The following is a 16,805-nucleotide window of genomic DNA, read 5'->3' as shown; positions in this document are numbered from 1 at the left end:
TACTGTCCTCAGTGTGGGGTGCTCTATCCTCCCAACCCCATTCCCCGAAAGAACAAATATGGTTCCCTAAGGTGAGAAGGGAAAGCCCTCTCCTTGTGTTGGCTTTAAAAATATATGGCAACCCAAAAGAATAGAGAGCAGGGACTCAAATAGGTATTTGTGTACTCATGTTCATAGCAGCATCATTCGCAATAGCCAACAGGTGGAAACAACCCAAATGTCCATTGTCAGATGAACTGATACAATGTGGTCCATTCACACCATGGAACGTTATTCTGCCCTACAAAGGAATGAAATTCTGATAATGCTACAACATGGATGAACCATGAAGGCATTAGGCTGAGTGAATAAGCTAGACACAAAGGGACAAATATTGTATGATTCCACTTCTATGAGGTAATTAATCCAATTCATATAGACAGAAAGGAGAATGGGTAGTTCACGGGCTGGGGGAGGGCGGACGGGAGTTAAGAGTTTAATGGGTACAGTTTCAGTTTGAGAAGATGAAAAAGTTCAGGAGACGAATGGTGGTGATGGTTGCACAACAATGCGAATGTATTAACGCCATTGAAGGCTATTCCTAAAAATGGTTAAAATGATACATTTTATGTTATGTGTATCTTACCATAATTTTTTAAATGTCAATATGAAAAGGGTTGGTTAATGTCCTCAACTCAACCGCGAATCTGCAGGCTTCTCCACGGCCTCCCTATGCCATTGGGAGCTCCCTGAGAACGGGGAAACGTGTCTCCCCTCTCAGTCTGGGGCTCTCGCAGGACCAGAAAGGGATTTCTTCAAACGGGGAGCTAATCCTTGAGAGTTTGGACTTGTCATGTCCATCATCAGATTGAGGTGCTTCCTGATGGTGGAGCTGCCTAGAACGGGTGAGGCTGTGCCTCCTCCAACAGACCGGGAGTTAAACCAGTGAGTGTGTACGGGGTGGGGGAAAGTGGGCTTCGTGTTTGAAATTGTTGTCTCTCCGGCCCAGCCCCTGGGCTCACGAGCCCCGCAAGCGCCCAACGGCTTTCTGCCCTCAAGCTCACCTCCAGCCTCTCCCCTCCAAGTTCCGCGGGCTCAGAACGCCGGCGGGTTGTCCGGCTGGGCGGACAGAGGCCACTTCCGCCCTCTTCCAAGATGGCCGCCTCCTCTGCGACAGCCACGGTCACGTGAGCACCCTCGCCTATGAGGTCGCCGGGGCTGGGTCGGCGATTGTCCCTTCCCGGGCCCCGTCCCGAGTCGGCGACTGCCCTTGTCAACCGGAGCCTGAGAAATCATGGCAACTGGCTCGGGCTGGGAGCGCGTGGCAGCTGCGGCAGCGGCGGCAGTTTGGTCGCGGGCCGGGGCGGCGGAGCGGCGGCGGCGGCGGCGGCAGCACTGGCGCTGGCACCGGCCCTGAGCACCATGCTGCGGGGCAGACCCGAGAGAGAGCTGGCGGCCTGGTGGGAGGCGGAGGCCGTGGCCGCGGCCAAAGCGCATGCGGCGAAGGAACAGGTCCGCGTGGACCCGGGCTCAGCCGGGGAGCCGGAGCGCAAGGCGGGGGAGGAGCAGCCCAAGGAGCCGGCCCCGGCGCAGCCCCGCGCGGCCGAGGAGGGCGACGCCCGCGTCCCACCGCGGCCGCCGCCCACGCTGCCCATGCACCAGGCGAAGCCGGTGTCGGCGCAGGGCCTCTACCCGCACGGGAAGTCCAGGAGCAAGGGCCGTAGCTGCAAGCGGAGCTCGGACCGGTCCGAGGAGTACTGCTCTCCGCGGCCTGTCACCGTGGACAGCTCCAAGGCCAGGACCTCCCTGGACGCCCTGAAGATCAGCATTCGCCAGCTCAAGTGGAAGGAGGTGAGGCCCGGCCCGGCCGCGTGGGCACAGGGGGGGTGGACTGGACGACCTCAGAGGAGACGGACGGCCCAGGCCAGGTCTGAGGGCCGAGCTCCTGCTGTGCGCCACGCTTGTCAGCCGCAAACTGCTCATCCTTCAAAGCCTAGCCCCCAAGTCACTTCCTCAAGACGGCTCTAGACCCCTCCAGGTCAAGTTAGCCACTCCCTCCTCTAGCTCCTCTGCAGCTCCGCTCCAGCTCCATGGTCTCCAGCCATCAGCGCTGGCCTTCCCACATGGTAGATATTTGTTTATATGTCTGCCCCCTCCACCAGTTTTTGAGTCCCCGGAGGCCTGGATCCTCTCTCTGTCTTTCACTTCTTCCTTAAGTTATATTTGTTTAGCATTTACTGGGTGACCCTTGGGGCGGTTGAACGGTTTGTACTTTGGAGGCAGGCAGACTAGGGTCTCAGCACCCTGCCACTTAGCTCTGTGACCTTGAGCAAGTTCCTTCACCTCTTCAGCCTATTTTCTTCTCTGTAAAGTGAGGCTAATAAAACCTATCTCATAGTTTTCTTAGTATTAGAAGACTCACCGCTTATTGTAGTATAGCCCAAGTGTGCAATAAATGGTAACTAACCTTACCACCTACTCCTCTCTCTCTTCCACCATCACTATCACCATCACATCACCATTGGCATCGTTGTCGTCAGTGTAGGCACTGTGTTTTATGTTTCAAGGCTTGGCTTATAGCAGGTGTCAGGAAGTGGTGGGTGAAAGGGTGAATGAAGGAGTGGGTTATTTGTCCCTGAACTCATTTTAGACCCGTTGGGGGCTGGGATGAAGCACCAGTGACATCCAGAGATATCTGTTGCAGTTGGCGGAGTGGATAAAGCCATTTGACTTTATTTGCAGCACCTAAGGTTATTGAATGTGCTTTTGGGAGTGTCAGGATTGTGGTTTGGGGTAGTCGAATCTGGAGGCTTGGACCCAGATGGTCTGCTGATGGTATAGGATCTGTAGCAGGCAACACGAGGACGCAGGTCCTTAGCCCTGGGTCTTAGCTATGGTAGAAGTTCAGGAATGGTTTAATGAAGTTGGAACATGCAGAGAGATGGTCACAGAAAGGATTGATGAGGTCAGAGGGTTGATATCGCAGCAGAAGGGGTCGTGTGGTTTGGAGGGCAGTCAAGAATCAGGCAGGGCAGACTTCCAAGTAGGGAAGTGTTAGCCATTGCGAAGTCTGATTCCAGGGGTCAGGGCCCCCCAGCCTTGGGGCTTGGGGTTCAGGGGAGGACTTTGATGCCTATGAAACCTGGAGAGAGTGAGGGAGGCTCCCAGTACTAGGTGTCTGGGTTTTGGGACAGGGTCCCAGGTCCAGACCAGAGATATGTGGACCAGAACAAGATAAAGCTGGAGAGCTTATCAGTACTATAGTCCTAATGAAGGGAGGATCCAGGAACTGAGACCAGGCCACAGAATTAAAGAAGGCTGATTGACCCAAGCCTGTGCTTAGCTTAGCCCTGGGGAGGAGAGAGACGCAAAACTGGCCAGATCTCAAGTGATGGAGCCACACGGACTCAGAAATCAGCAATCACACGTGCTGGGCCGACTTCATTCACTCATTCCGTAGGTGTCCGTAGTGTCCACTATGGATGCTGGGCCCTGCGAATCAAAGATGCTTAAGATGTAACCCTTGCCTTCAAGGACCTCCAAGTTCAGTAGGAGGTAAGACACAAGTAAAGAAATCATTGCAGTAGTTACAGGGCCTTTGCTACTGCTTCTTGAAATGCTCTTTTCCCAGCTATTGGCATGGCTTACTCTGTTACTTCAGATCTCTGATCAAATGCCACTTCCTTGGAGAGTCCTTCCCCCAAGATCCCTCCACTTGTCTTTATTTTTTTTTTCATAGCACTGAACTCTAGTGACATTATATTTTGTATTGTTTATTGTCTGTTTCCCTCAGTAGAATGTAAGCTCCATGAGGGCAGGGGCCTTTATTTTATTTACTGCCGTATCCTCAGGTGCTCGGCACATAGAGGTGTTGGTTGAATGAACACCTTATGGGATGAGCGTTTCTCTCTCTTTGTAAAGGCATACGTGCAATAGGAGATAGAGGGGGGCCATGTCAGGGCCAGGTACTGGAGGAGAGAGCCCTGAGCTGAGTTCTGAGTGCTGAGAATGAGTTGGCATTATTTAGGGGTCGTCGACTTTGGCTCCCTGGCCGAGGGAGTGGGATGGACCAAGCAGAGGTGCATTTGGGGCTTCGCAGGTAGCTCAGTAGGGCTGAGTCATAGAGTGGGGGGCAGAATGGTGAGAGAGGGGGCAGGAGGGGTGAGCAGGGGTCAGATCGTGTGCTACACTGTGGAATGTGGATTTTTTTGGAAGCCTACATGAGCCACTACAGAATCTTAAGCGTCTTCTGTTTATCTGCTGTGCTACTCTGGCAAGTGAGTTAAATTCTTTAGGCCTCAGTTTGCCTGTCTGTCAAATGGGGTTGGGTCGGTGGTTCCCAGTCTCCTTACTGCTGTAGCCACATAATGGTAATGTGAGTCTATGTGTGGCCCTTGCACAGGTGAACCCGGTGGGGTGAGCAGTTTACACGGCGCTACCTGTAACTGCCTCCTCCAGCCCCAGTCCTGCCTGTTCTGCTCAGAAAGCATGTTGGCATGTAAGTGGAGATGCTCATTCTAGTATATTTTAAAACATAATTCACTCACAACAAGACTTTACTATTAGACATGTGATTATTTACATAGTCACGCTTCCCTATTCGTCTGTGAGGTCCCGAGGACAGGAGTGGTGTCTGACTTGTGTCCCTGATGCCCAGCAGATGGCGGGTGATCCGTAAATGAATGAATAAATGACTTGCAACAGAGCTCACATCTCATCTTGACACCATAGAATGTGGAGTTTGAAAAGTGCCAGACTGGGTAAACTTTGAAATTCCTTCCAGCTTTAAACAATGGTCATGGTATTCTTAGTACCTACCACAAAATTGGCTGCATGACAAGTAACATATATGTAAACTGGGTACTAACAAAATGTAAGCACAGCCTCCCCAGGCCTCAGTTTCCCCATCTGTTACAGGGGTGCTGTTGGAAAAGGTCACCTCTAGCGCTCAGCACTGATATTCTAGGAGCAGGAAGTCTGCTGGGGGCTGGGTTGTAAGGAACTGAGCTGCAGTGTCCCTTGTATGTCATGCTGTGCTGTCACTGCAGGATTTGGGAGTCCCTAGCTGGCTGGCTTTGGCAGGGGTTGGGCAGCAGCCCAGGCAAGAAATAAGGTTATGAGCACCAACCAGTGTGAAAGCTCTGTGTCTCCTTTTGCGAGTGAGTGGTGAGGGGCTCCACCATCGGGCTATTCAGCAGGGCAGCGCTGAGCCAGCTTGGGAGTTCAGACGTTTGCTCAGCTGCAGGGCACAATCTCCCTTCTTTCTCCACTTTACTCTTTTCTGCACACACTTAATGACAATAACGGTAACAGTGATAATGAACAGCAACTATGATGAAGCCTTCCACAGCTCTTCCCCCATGCCAGGCACTCTTCTAAGTGCTTTACATATAGCCAAGGAGTTGATTCTCCCAACAACCAATAAAGTAAATGCCCTTTTGTCTCCATTTTACGCGGGAGGAAATCGAAGTACACAGAAGTTAACGTATTCAAGGTCCGACAGCTGGTAAGGGGCAGAGCTAGCATTTGAAACAGGTTTCCACTTGAAACCAGCCTCCCATTCTGTGCCCTTCCCACTGCTCCCTGCTGGCTGATACTGGCGGACCCTGGGTCAGGTGTGGCATAGACATGACAAGTCCCTCCTTGCCCTCCAGGGATAGACATGCATACAGACAATTGCAGTCCAGCCTGGGAGTTGAGTGGGTAAATGGCATTCCATACAGAATAGGAGCAAAGGCAGGGAGACCCGGTTTTATATGCAGGATGGGGTGATGGTGGCTTAGAGAGTGTGTGGAGAGCAGAGAGAGATGAAGAAGGAGCCAGGTTGGAGGACGTCGAAGGCCATGCTGAGAGGCTTGCACTTCTGGCTGAATATAATCTCAGATTCTTGCCATATATAGACTGAGCTTCCCATGCCCACTCTGTCAGTCTCAAGGGCCCCACGCCAGCTCTCTGAAATGATTCAGTTGTCAGTTGTAACTCCAGTCAGGTCTAATGCAATGGTACCCACCATGCTAAATTTGTTTCTCAAAGGACAGTTCACAAATGTTAGCTCTGTAAACTTGTAGGTAAGACGAAAGTTTATTCTAGAAGAGCAAAATCATGTTTATAGAGTCACCGTGAAGTTGCAACGTGAGAGGGATGGTTCCTGGCTCATAATAGATGTTCAATAAATATTTACGGAATTGTATGGTCCTCTTACAACTGTGTGAGCCTCTCTCCCCGTCTCCTGTATATTCTTTTTGCAGTTCTGACACCCTCATTAGAGAAAACCTCAGGGAAAAGACACCACGGAGGATAGATGCCACTGTTGTTGTGAGCTGCCCTCCTTGGAGATGTCGGTTGTGTATTTGTGCACAGTGGTGCCATGGACACCAGCTAACGTGAACGAGGGCACTGAGAGATTTGATAGAGGGACCTTTGTTGATAATAGTTGGCGTAAGCCCCATCCCAAGATCTATTACAGTGTGAACTCTTTGTCTGAGAGTGTCAAAATCAAGTGCTGTTTTCTGAAATGTATCCAGCCTTTCTTCAGAACATATATATATACTTATGCTATCATCCTATTTATAACTTGTACTATGTTAGTTACTGTTTATGAAATATCATATTATGTGCTAGGCATCATTCTACGTGCTTTATACTCATTAAAACTTGTGTAAAATGTTTATTATGGATTATTTTATTTAATCCTCACAGCAACCTTCTGAAGTGGATCCCCTTATCATTTCCAATTTACAGATGAGGAAACTGAGATTGAGAGGAGGTTAGTTCAGGGATGAGCCCAAGTTCACACGGGTAACAAGTGGCCGAGCCATCCAGGGCCTGTGCTTGTAGCCAGTATGTAATCCTATACTGTCTTCTTTGCTAATCCTTTGCTAAAATCCACCCTGCAAGGAGTTACTCTATTTTCATTATTCCCAGGTAACAATTGAAGAAACTGAATTGGGCACAGCAAGTAAGTGGGAGGGTCAGGGTTCAAACAGTCTGTCTTGTTCCCAAGCCCACTTTTCAGTATGTTTTATCATCCTCCACTTCTTAGCCCTCCAATTCCTCATCTGACTCATAACTCTGAAATGGCAGTGGTGTCACTTAGAACCAGGAGGGTGACATTGCAAACAGGACTTAAAGTAAAACACATTGAAACATATCCTGCCTGGCAGAGGGAGCATTTGGTGTCTGCACCTTGCAAATCCTATCTCATCGCTGCCCACGAGGGAGAAGAGATTCTGGTGCATTTGACTTGCCGAGTGGCCTTGCTCCTCTGCAGGATGTGAGCCTGCTGCATGAACTGCTGTGTCTCAGACTCTTTGGGGAAGAAGGCAGATTAGAAAATGAAGAATTGTGTAGTTTAACATTCCTCCCTTTCTCATTTTAATGATAGTCATCACGAGATTTACTTTCCTTTTTTTGAAAACAGCATTACCTTTAGGGACGGTTTATAGCCTACTCCATCACATGTTCGCCTTCAATAGACACGTTATTTTAACGCCTAGTCCACTAGGATTTTTCCTTTGCAAGTTAAGCTTGTCACACCATAAAAATCACAATTCACTGCCACTCTTATACAATATATATAATAGCTTCATGAATCCACACTAATGCCTTAGAGCCCTTTAAAAGACAGTAAATTCCAGGAGCTCATATTCGAGTTCTATAACTACTACAAATAAAAATATGGATTTTTAAGCAGGTGTTAAAATTGTTAGAGCAGTTTTCTGTGTTATATAAACACGCCCTCTGTTGTAAATACCCTCGATTTTCTTAGCATTCTTGATTCTGGTTTTGTATCAGCAGAAGTTGAGTGCAAAAATTCAGTCATACATTTTCTTTTTCTTTTAAATCTGTTCCTTGAAAAGAACATATTGTAAAAGTAATTGGCCACTCTTTTAAGTGGCTTCTCTAGAGTGAAAGTATTGTGTTCTGGAGCTAGTGTGGACTTTGAATTCAGACAGATGAGTTAAAAATCCTTGCCACTGATTACTTGTGTGACCAAGCCAGTTGGGTACTGCATACAGAACCACTCTGAGCGTCGACTCTTCATCTGTATCGGTGAGCTAGTGATGCCTCTTGCAGAATTCTTGTGAGATTAAATGAGGGGATGTATGTAAATTGCCTTAACCCAGTGCTTGGCACATTGTCTGTATTCAGTTAAGGTTACTTTTCCTTCTATTGGATAACTATAGACATTGGTTATTTGATCTATATATTTTTTTAAACTAGAAAACAACTAGTATAGAATTTCATCTGCATATATAGGTTACTGGTTAAATAGACATGACCAGCTCATTTGAATCATTTAACAAATACTTTGAGGCCTACTTTGTGCCAGGCTATATTTGGGTTCTTGGGATACAGCAGATAACAAAAGCACCCAGAGACCTCTGCAGGATAATGGAGAGTTAGAGTTACATTTTTTGCATGAATGTCAATGTGATGTAGTTTATGTTTAAAATTTTTTAAATAACACTGATTTAAAGTTCTTTTCTTTTAAAATCAATTATACTTTTAAGGTTTCACGAGTTTAACTGAATTATTTTAAATTTATTTTATTTTTTAATTTATTTTTGGCTGCATCAGGTCTTCATTGCTGTGCGCAGGCTTTATCTAGTTGTAGCCAGCGGGGGCTACTCTTCGTGGCGGTGCGTGGGCTTCTCATTGCCGTGGCTTCTCTTGTCGTGGAGCATGGGCTGTAGGCACGCGAGCTTCAGTAGTTGTGGCACGTGGGCTCAGTAGTTGTGGCTCTCGGGCTGTAGAGCGCAGGCTCAGTAGTTGTGGCACATGGGCTTAGTTGCTCCCTAGCATGTGGGATCTTCCCGGACCAGGGATCGAACCTGTGTCCCCTGCATTGGCAGGTGGATTCTTAACCACTGTGCCACAGGCAAGCCCCTTAATTGAATTTTTAAAGCCTCTATTCTGGACCTGGTGCCTGTCTCATCATAGTCTGGTATATTAACTATATATGTCACCATGGGAAACTTATTTTAGCTATTCAGGTGACATCAGTACTTAACTTTTGTGTTCATAAAACAAATAAGGAGGTTGTTGATGTGAATGTATCCGTTAGCTGTATAGACGAGAAGCAGATTCCCTGGGCTGACTCCTTACTTTCATCCCTAAGCAGCCCTCCCCACTGACCCTGGAAAGTTCACACCAGGCATGGGTTTGAATCTTGGCTCTGTGACCCTGGACAGCTTCCTTTACCTCACTGAGCCAAAGGTGCCTCATCTCTAAGAATGAGCATAAAAACATGGTAGGCCCGTGAGGATTAATTCTGAAAATCTTTGAAGTGCCTGGTGCTTTAAAGTAAGAATACCTGTTGGTTTGGCTTTCCCTCCGATGAACTTCTATGACATCTTAATTCAATTTTATAATAGAAAATTGATTGGTGTGAACAGGCAAATAACCTTGCTGTTGCTTTAATCAGTTTGGAGCCCCTGCTTCCCACATGGCTGCTCCTCCACAGCCCAGTCACTCCCTGAGATCCCGCCACGAAGGCTGTGGTTTTGTCAGAGAGAACGATGGTCTTGTTTCTCTCTTCCAGATGGACTAAAATCTCTCCTTCCGCATCACCTCAAATCGGGCCCTGCCTTGACAGCTGTCTCGGCTGCCATTTGTGTACATGTTTGTTTCTCTGGGTGTTTTGGAACCGTTTTCTAGTAATTTTTTTTTTTGTTTGTTTTTTGCGGTACGCGGGCCTGTCACTGCTGTGGCCTCTCCCGCTGCGGAGCACAGGCTCCGGACGCGCAGGCTCAGCGGCCATGGCTCACGGGCCCAGCCGCTCCGCGGCATGTGGGATCTTCCCGGACCAGGGCACGAACCCATGTCCCCTGCATCGGCAGGCGGACTCTCAACCACTGCGCCACCAGGGAAGCCCTTATTTAGTAGTTTTTATAAGTGCTCCCTAAGTCCTGGCAGGCATTGCTGACAGCTCCTTCTGTTCCCCCATCTGCTTCTATGTCATCTGAGTAAAACCTTCGCATCCTTATTGGAGCTGGAAGAATAGGGCGGTTTGTCTCGCGTGCTGTCATCCCTAAGTATAGTGTTACTTTTCAAAGAAGCCCTTCAGTCTCTCTGCCTAGAACTCTTACAAAGGCCAGTTTTCATATTTTGTTCGTTATGGTCACAGGGGGATTTTATTTGTGTCAGAACTGTGGTTATTGGAATTTTAAAAAGCAACAATGTAAAAATTTCTGGACATCTTAGATTATTTACAAATACCTTTTGTTCAAATTCCAAAAACAATATGTGCTTATGAAAATTTATACAATTCCCAAGTATGTAAAATAAAACCCCAAAGTCCCGCTGACCCCATTTCCTGCCCTTCCCCTCTCCCATTCTCATTCTTCTCTTAGGGTAACCCCAAGATTACAGTTTGGTATGTATCTTTCCAGATTTTTTTTTTTTCTTATTCCTATATGGATCAGGACCACTAAATTGTGCTGGAGTATCAAACAACCACAAACTATCAGTGGCTTACTACAACACAAGTTTCTTTCTTGCTCCCACCTAGGGGGTAGATGAGATTTGGCATGGGGGTGGGGCGAGAAAGGGCTCCCGCCATCTTGGTTATTCAGAGACCCAGGCTTCCAGCTCAGCACCTGCTTCAGTGAGTCACGGAGAGGAAGGGAACATGAAACATTCTGCACTGGCTTTTAAGCCTTCTACCCGGAGGTGATTCTACTCACATTTCATTTGTCGAAGCAAGATACATAGCATGGTGAACTTCAGAGGGGCTGGGGCATGCAGTCCTACCATGAGAGTGTAAAGAGGAGAATGAAAACATCCCACTAATGACCACCAACTACACATCATATGTAGAGATACAAGAGATACATATATAGTATGGAAATAGAAATAGAAACAATTTTCATTTTATTTTAAATGCTGACATTGTACAATATATATGGTATTTGGCAAGTTTTTCTTTAGCAATACCTCATGGACATCTTTCTCTGTTAGTACATACGGATTCATTTCATTTTAATAACAACCAAAGAGTCCATTCGATGGATATACCACCATAAAACGTATTGACGGATGTGTTTCCATATTTTTTGTTTGCTGTTACAAAGAATGGTGCAGTAAACATCGCTGTGTACAAATGCTTCTGTAGGATAAATTCCTAGGAATTGTTGGGTCAGAGGATACGTGTACTTTGTATTTTGATAGTTACTGTCAAGTTTGCGCCAGCAGTGTTTGAAAGTGCTCATCCATGCATATCTTTTCCAATGCTGTGTACTATTAATCTTCTAAATCTTTGCCAAACTGATAGGTAAAAATATGTGCTTTTAATTTACATTTTTGTAATTGTCATCAGGGTTTGGCTTTTTTTTTTTTTTTGCGGTACACAGGCCTCTCACTGTTGTGGCCTCTCCTGTTGCGGAGCACAGGCTCCGGACGCGCAGGCTCGGGGCACGAACCCGTGTCCCCTGCATTGGCAGGCAGACTCTCAACCACTGCGCCACCAGGGAAGCCCCTACGGGTTTGGCTTTTTGTATACGTTTTTTAGTCATTTGTACTGTTTCATCCGTGTGATGCCTAAATGTCTTTTTGTTCATTTATCTTTTGGGTTGTTTATGTTTACATTTTGTTTGTTTATGTTTTTCTTATTGGTTTGTAAATATTATGGGTAGTTACTTTTTGTCTCATTTGTGTTGTAAATCTTTTCCCCCTGTTGATATTTAAACATCTAATAATCATTTGCCTTGCATGATCTACATTATTATAATTTAAAACATTTTTTTTCTTGCTACGTACTAAAAGCAGTCTTTATTTATTATTGACTTAGCTTAAGAGGGCAGAAGAAACATGCAAGTCTGTCTTCAGGTAATATTAAACTCCTGGAGAATTAAGAGGCAGTGTGGAGGGCCTTAGAGTCTTACATTTCCAGGAACTAGATATTTTATGTGGAACTGTCACATATATTTATCTAAGTTGACTTTTACGTTGTGCAGTAAGCATGGTAGACCTTATTATTTCTGTTTTACAGATGTCAGTGTGGTGTGGAGTTAGATTTGGGTATGAATCCCCACCACTATTTGTTCTGTCACACGGGGCATCGTGATACTTGTTTTGTACGCTTGTTGTCCCATTTTAATAACATACGTAACCTGTATTCCAAAGTCAGAATGCAGTAAGTATGTGGTCTGTTTCAACTTTGCCACCATTCAAAGGTGTTAAGTGACACACAGCTCAGAACTCAAGGGTGGTGTCCTAGCTCTCAGGCCAGGTCTTGTTACAGTGGATCATACTGTTTCTCTAAGTAGAGTATGATTTCCTGGCCCTTAGAAATAAGACCACTGGAAATTAGTGTTTACTGAAGGCATTCAGTGCAGGACTGGGCTTTGAGCCTGGCCGTTAGTTTTATTTAAAACCACGTTTATCACTTATGTAAATAATCCTTGGGGACTTCCCTGGTGGTGCAGTGGTTAAGAATCCGCCTGCCAATGCGGGGGACACAGGTTCGAACCCTGGTCCAGGAAGATCCCACATGCCATGGAGCAACTAAGTCCATGCGCCACAACTACTGAGCCTGCGTGCCACAACTACTGAGCCCACGTGCCACAACTACTGAGCCCGCGTGCCTAGAGCCCTTGCTCCACAACAAGAGAAGCCACCACAACGAGAAGCCGGCGCACCGCATAGAAGAGTAGTCCCCGTTCACCGCAACCACAGAAACCCTGCGTGCAGCAACGAAGACCCAACGCAGCCAAAAATAAATAAATAAATAAACACACCTATTAAAAAAATAATAATCCTTGTACATTGTTTAAAATATTAAAATTTTCCAAAAAAATAGAAAAACCCATTTTTAATCCCACCACTGAGATGCAATGACTGTTTTTTTAAAGGTTTTAATATTTAATTAAAAACCCAATTAAACAATGAAACGTTATTATTAGTAACTAAAAACAATTCAAACTCCTAAATATTTATAGTGCTTGTTTTGCAATGGTGGGATTCTCTCTCTTTTTTTTTAATCAGTGTATTTTATTTTTAAGTTGAAGTATAGTTGATTTTCAATATTAATTTCAGGTGTACATCATAGTGATTCAGTATTGCAGTGACTATTTTTATTTTGAAGGATTTCATTTCAGTATTTCTTCTAGGCATAAATTTTTATACTTTACAAAGCTGATACAATTTTGTTATGTTAATATTAATGCCCACATTATAATTTAAACATTTTTCACACTATACAAATTTTTCATAAATGTCATTTTAATTACTGCAATATATCTCAGTGAAATATTTTTCATTATTTATTTTCATATTATTAAATGTTTAGATTGATTCATCTATGAAAAAAATTTGTGGTTTACTTTTACTTTTTTCCCTATATTTCACATTGATTTAAGACAACTTTCCAGAAATGAAATAATTAGGTTAAAGGACATATACATTTTAGGGCTTTGGAATGTATTGCCAAATTGCTTTCCAAAAAAGTTGTAGCAGTTAATATGCAACAGTGTATGAGGGTTCCTGTAAGTGCTTGCTTTTGAAGAATATAATGACAAATATTGGGGAAGAGAGTGAAATAAATGAATCTTCTCTCTGTCTTTACCAAATCTAATTCTAATAATCAGTGCCTAGCTCAGAGCAGGGCATTTTGACATGGCTATTTTGGTGTAGTCATTACATCTACATTACATTTGATAGCCATATCAAAATGTAAGCCACTTTTGAATTTTCAAATAATGTATTCAGTGGACATGTTTGAGTTTCTCCCCATCGTCGACCCTCTCCCTGCATCTGATTCCTTACCCCATCCCTGTTCTTCTATAGATGAGCTAAGACTTAAGCATTTTATGTACAGTTGAGCAAAGAAACTGCTGGAAGTCTCAATAGGTTATTTCTTAGGTTTTGTCAGAAATATCTCGTATGGAAAAAGCATACATTAAGAGCTGTGTTCAAATGTCATATGCCATCATTAGCCAATAGGGAAGTGAATATCAGAACCACACTGAAATACCACTTTGTACCCACTAGGATGTCTATAATAAAAAAAGACAGATAATCTAAGTGTTGGTGAGAATGTGGAGAAATTGGAACCTTCATCCTGGTGGGAAGTAAAATGGTGCAGCCATTTGGAAACCAGTTTGGCAGTTCCTCAAAGTGCTAAACACAGAATTACCCCATGCCAGCAATTCACTCCTGGTTATACACCCAAGAGAACTGAAAACATAGGTCTACACAAAAACTTGTACACTAATGTTTATAGCATCATTATTCACAATAGACAAAAAGTGGGCACAACCAAAGGCCTATCAGCTGAAGGATAAATAAAATGTGGAATATCCATACAGTGGAATAGTATTTGGCCATAAAAAGGAATGAAATACTGGTACATGCTACAACATGGATGAGCCTTAGAAGCGTGTTATGTGAAAGAAGCCAGGCACAAAAGACCATGAGTTATGTGATTCCATTTATATGAACTGTTGAGAATAGGAAAATCTATAAAGACACAAAGTATATTAGTGGCTGCCTAGAGCTGGGGGTGAGGGGGGCTTTTGATGGGAGAAGTGGGGAGTGACTGTTAGTTAGGATTTCTTTTTGGGGTGATGAAAATGTCCTTAAATCAGTTGTGGTGATGGTTGCCCAACTCTGTGGCTATACTAAAGGATGCTGAATTGTACAATTTAAATGGGTGAATTGTATGGTCTGTGAATCATACTTCAGTAAATCTGTTGAAAAAATGCCATATGCTTATCCAGTTCTCATCCTTGAACAGTACTTATCTCCTGGGTAGTAACTGGAAATATGTTTCGGGAACTTAAATCAATCAAGTGCCCCTGTTAATTCTGCATGTTAATTCTGTGTTGCCAGATTGCCTGTCAGGGGTACATGGGCTCCTTGGACACCTGTGTCTAACAGAATCTTTCCCTGGTGGCATAAAGTAGTGGCAGCTGTAACAGCACTCCAAACTTTCATCATAAAGAGGGAGTTTTTTTTTTTGGTGGAGGGTGGAAATTCAAACATTTGCCTGAAGAATAAAGTTAGGGCTCATTATGGAGGCTCCATATGAAGCCTTGCAGTGATGCAGTGTAGCATGGCAGTTGAAAGTATGGGCTTTGGAGCCACACAGATACGGTTTTGAAACAACACATTGTATAACACTGGGAAAATTTTACTCTGAACCTCAGTTTCTTTATCTCTAGAATAGGCATAATACAGTCGCACCTCATGGAGTTGTTTGTTGCCAGAATAAACAGATATAATCATGTAAAGTACTTAGCCTATAAATACCTGGTACGGTTGAATATTTTTAAATTAACATTTGGCCCTAAGCTTCTCTAGACTCACTTCACATAGTCCATGCCTTGAACTTTATCTACTGCCAACATCGCACTGCATGTGGTTATCTTGAACCTTCGTGCTGTGCCATTCCTCTTTACCTTTGTTCATATTTTTCCTTCTCCTTACTTAGAATGTCCCCTTCCTTTCTTTGGCTAACTTACACATTCTTCAAGGATCTCAATTTGATTAGTTTTTCCAAAGAAGCAACTTTTGGCTTATTGATCCATCTCCATTGTATCTTTGTTTTCTATTTCATGGCTTTCTGCTCTTCTTTTCTTCAACTTTTTGAGGTTTATTCTGTTCTTTTTCTGACGTTAGGTTGGATGCTTAGCCTATCATCTTTTCTAATAAAAGCATTCAAGACTACAAACTTGTCTCTAGATACTGCTTTAGCTGCACCCACAAGTTTTACTATGTAGCATTAAAAAAGTCACCTTTTAGTTCTACGTATTTTAAATTTTCATGAAAATTTTTTCTTTGACCCATGGGTTATTTGAACTGTGGCTTTTTAGAGTTTCTAAACGTATGAGGTTATTTCTACTTATTTTATTATTAATTTCTAACTTAACTGCAGTGTGGTTAAAGGATGTTCTTCCTCTTTCCTCCCTTCCTCATGCCCTCCATCTTCATTTTGTTTTCCTTTTTTTTTTTGCTTCATAGCCTAATACATGGTCATGTTCTATGTGTGCTTGAAAAAAGTGTGTATTCTCTAGTTACTGAATGCAATATTTTACATATATACATTAGATTAACTTGTGGATTGCACTCCACAAATTTTGTAGTCCTAATATTTTTGTCTGATCTCTTCATTACTTGAAGAGGTATATTTACATTTCCCTGTATGATTATGGATTTCATATCATTTTACATTTTTTCTTTTTCCATTTCACCCTGTACTAGTCCGGAAGTTATACATTCTGTTTTTATTCTTCTACTGGTTATCTTAGAAAATTTAATATGTATATAATTTTGCAAAGTCTAAAGTTAGTATCTTCACTCTCCTCTTAACAAGACAAGGATCTTAGGATGCTTTCATTGTGGTTGCATCCCTCCTGACTTATGTGCTTTTGTTGTCCAATATTTTACTTCTATCTTACTTTATCCTTTTTTTTTTAACTTCACAAATTAGACCTTATTTTTATTTTACATAGTCTCAGTGTATTTTAGGTTTACCCACATGTTTACTATTTTCTTTGTTCATTATTCTATTTTACGACTCAGACCTTCCTTCTGAGATCATTTTCTTTCTCCTGGAGTAATCTTTTAGAAGTTCCTTTAGTAAGGGACTATTTGTAATAGGGTATCAGTTTTTATTTGTCCAAAATTACCTTCATTTTGCCCTCACTCTTGAGAGATAGTGTTGCTGCACGTACATTGCTAAGTTGATAGTTTTATGATCTCAGCCCTTTGAAGATATGCCACTGTTGGCTCACTTCCATTTTTGCTGTTGAGAAGTCAGCTCTCAGTCTGCTTTTTTCTTTGCTCGTAAAGTGTCTTCTTCTTTCTGGCCGCCTCTAAAATCC

At 43.7% G+C, this 16,805-nt stretch overlaps 1 protein-coding gene across 4 annotated transcripts in view; it reads left to right on the top strand.

Annotated features, from left to right (window-relative positions):
• Positions 1-1,143: 1,143 nt before the first annotated feature.
• Positions 1,144-16,805, top strand: part of TTLL11 (tubulin tyrosine ligase like 11) — a 263,833-nt gene continuing 248,171 nt past the window's right edge. For 2 of the 4 annotated variants that reach the window (XM_029202082.1, XM_029202084.1), the window contains exon 1: positions 1,144-1,830. In XM_029202082.1, the coding sequence (XP_029057915.1) occupies positions 1,183-1,830 (648 nt within the window). In that variant the 5' untranslated portion in view covers positions 1,144-1,182. The remainder of the gene's footprint in view (positions 1,831-16,805) is intronic. The other 2 variants (XM_029202080.1, XM_029202083.1) reach the window with 1 other exon arrangement.

The sequence above is a fragment of the Monodon monoceros genome, unplaced genomic scaffold, assembly GCF_005190385.1.
Source record: "Monodon monoceros isolate NGI ecotype Baffin Bay Population unplaced genomic scaffold, NGI_Narwhal_1 Super_Scaffold_5, whole genome shotgun sequence".
Taxonomy (NCBI): Eukaryota; Metazoa; Chordata; class Mammalia; order Artiodactyla; family Monodontidae; genus Monodon; species Monodon monoceros.
This window is presented reverse-complemented; position numbering and strand designations above follow the sequence as displayed.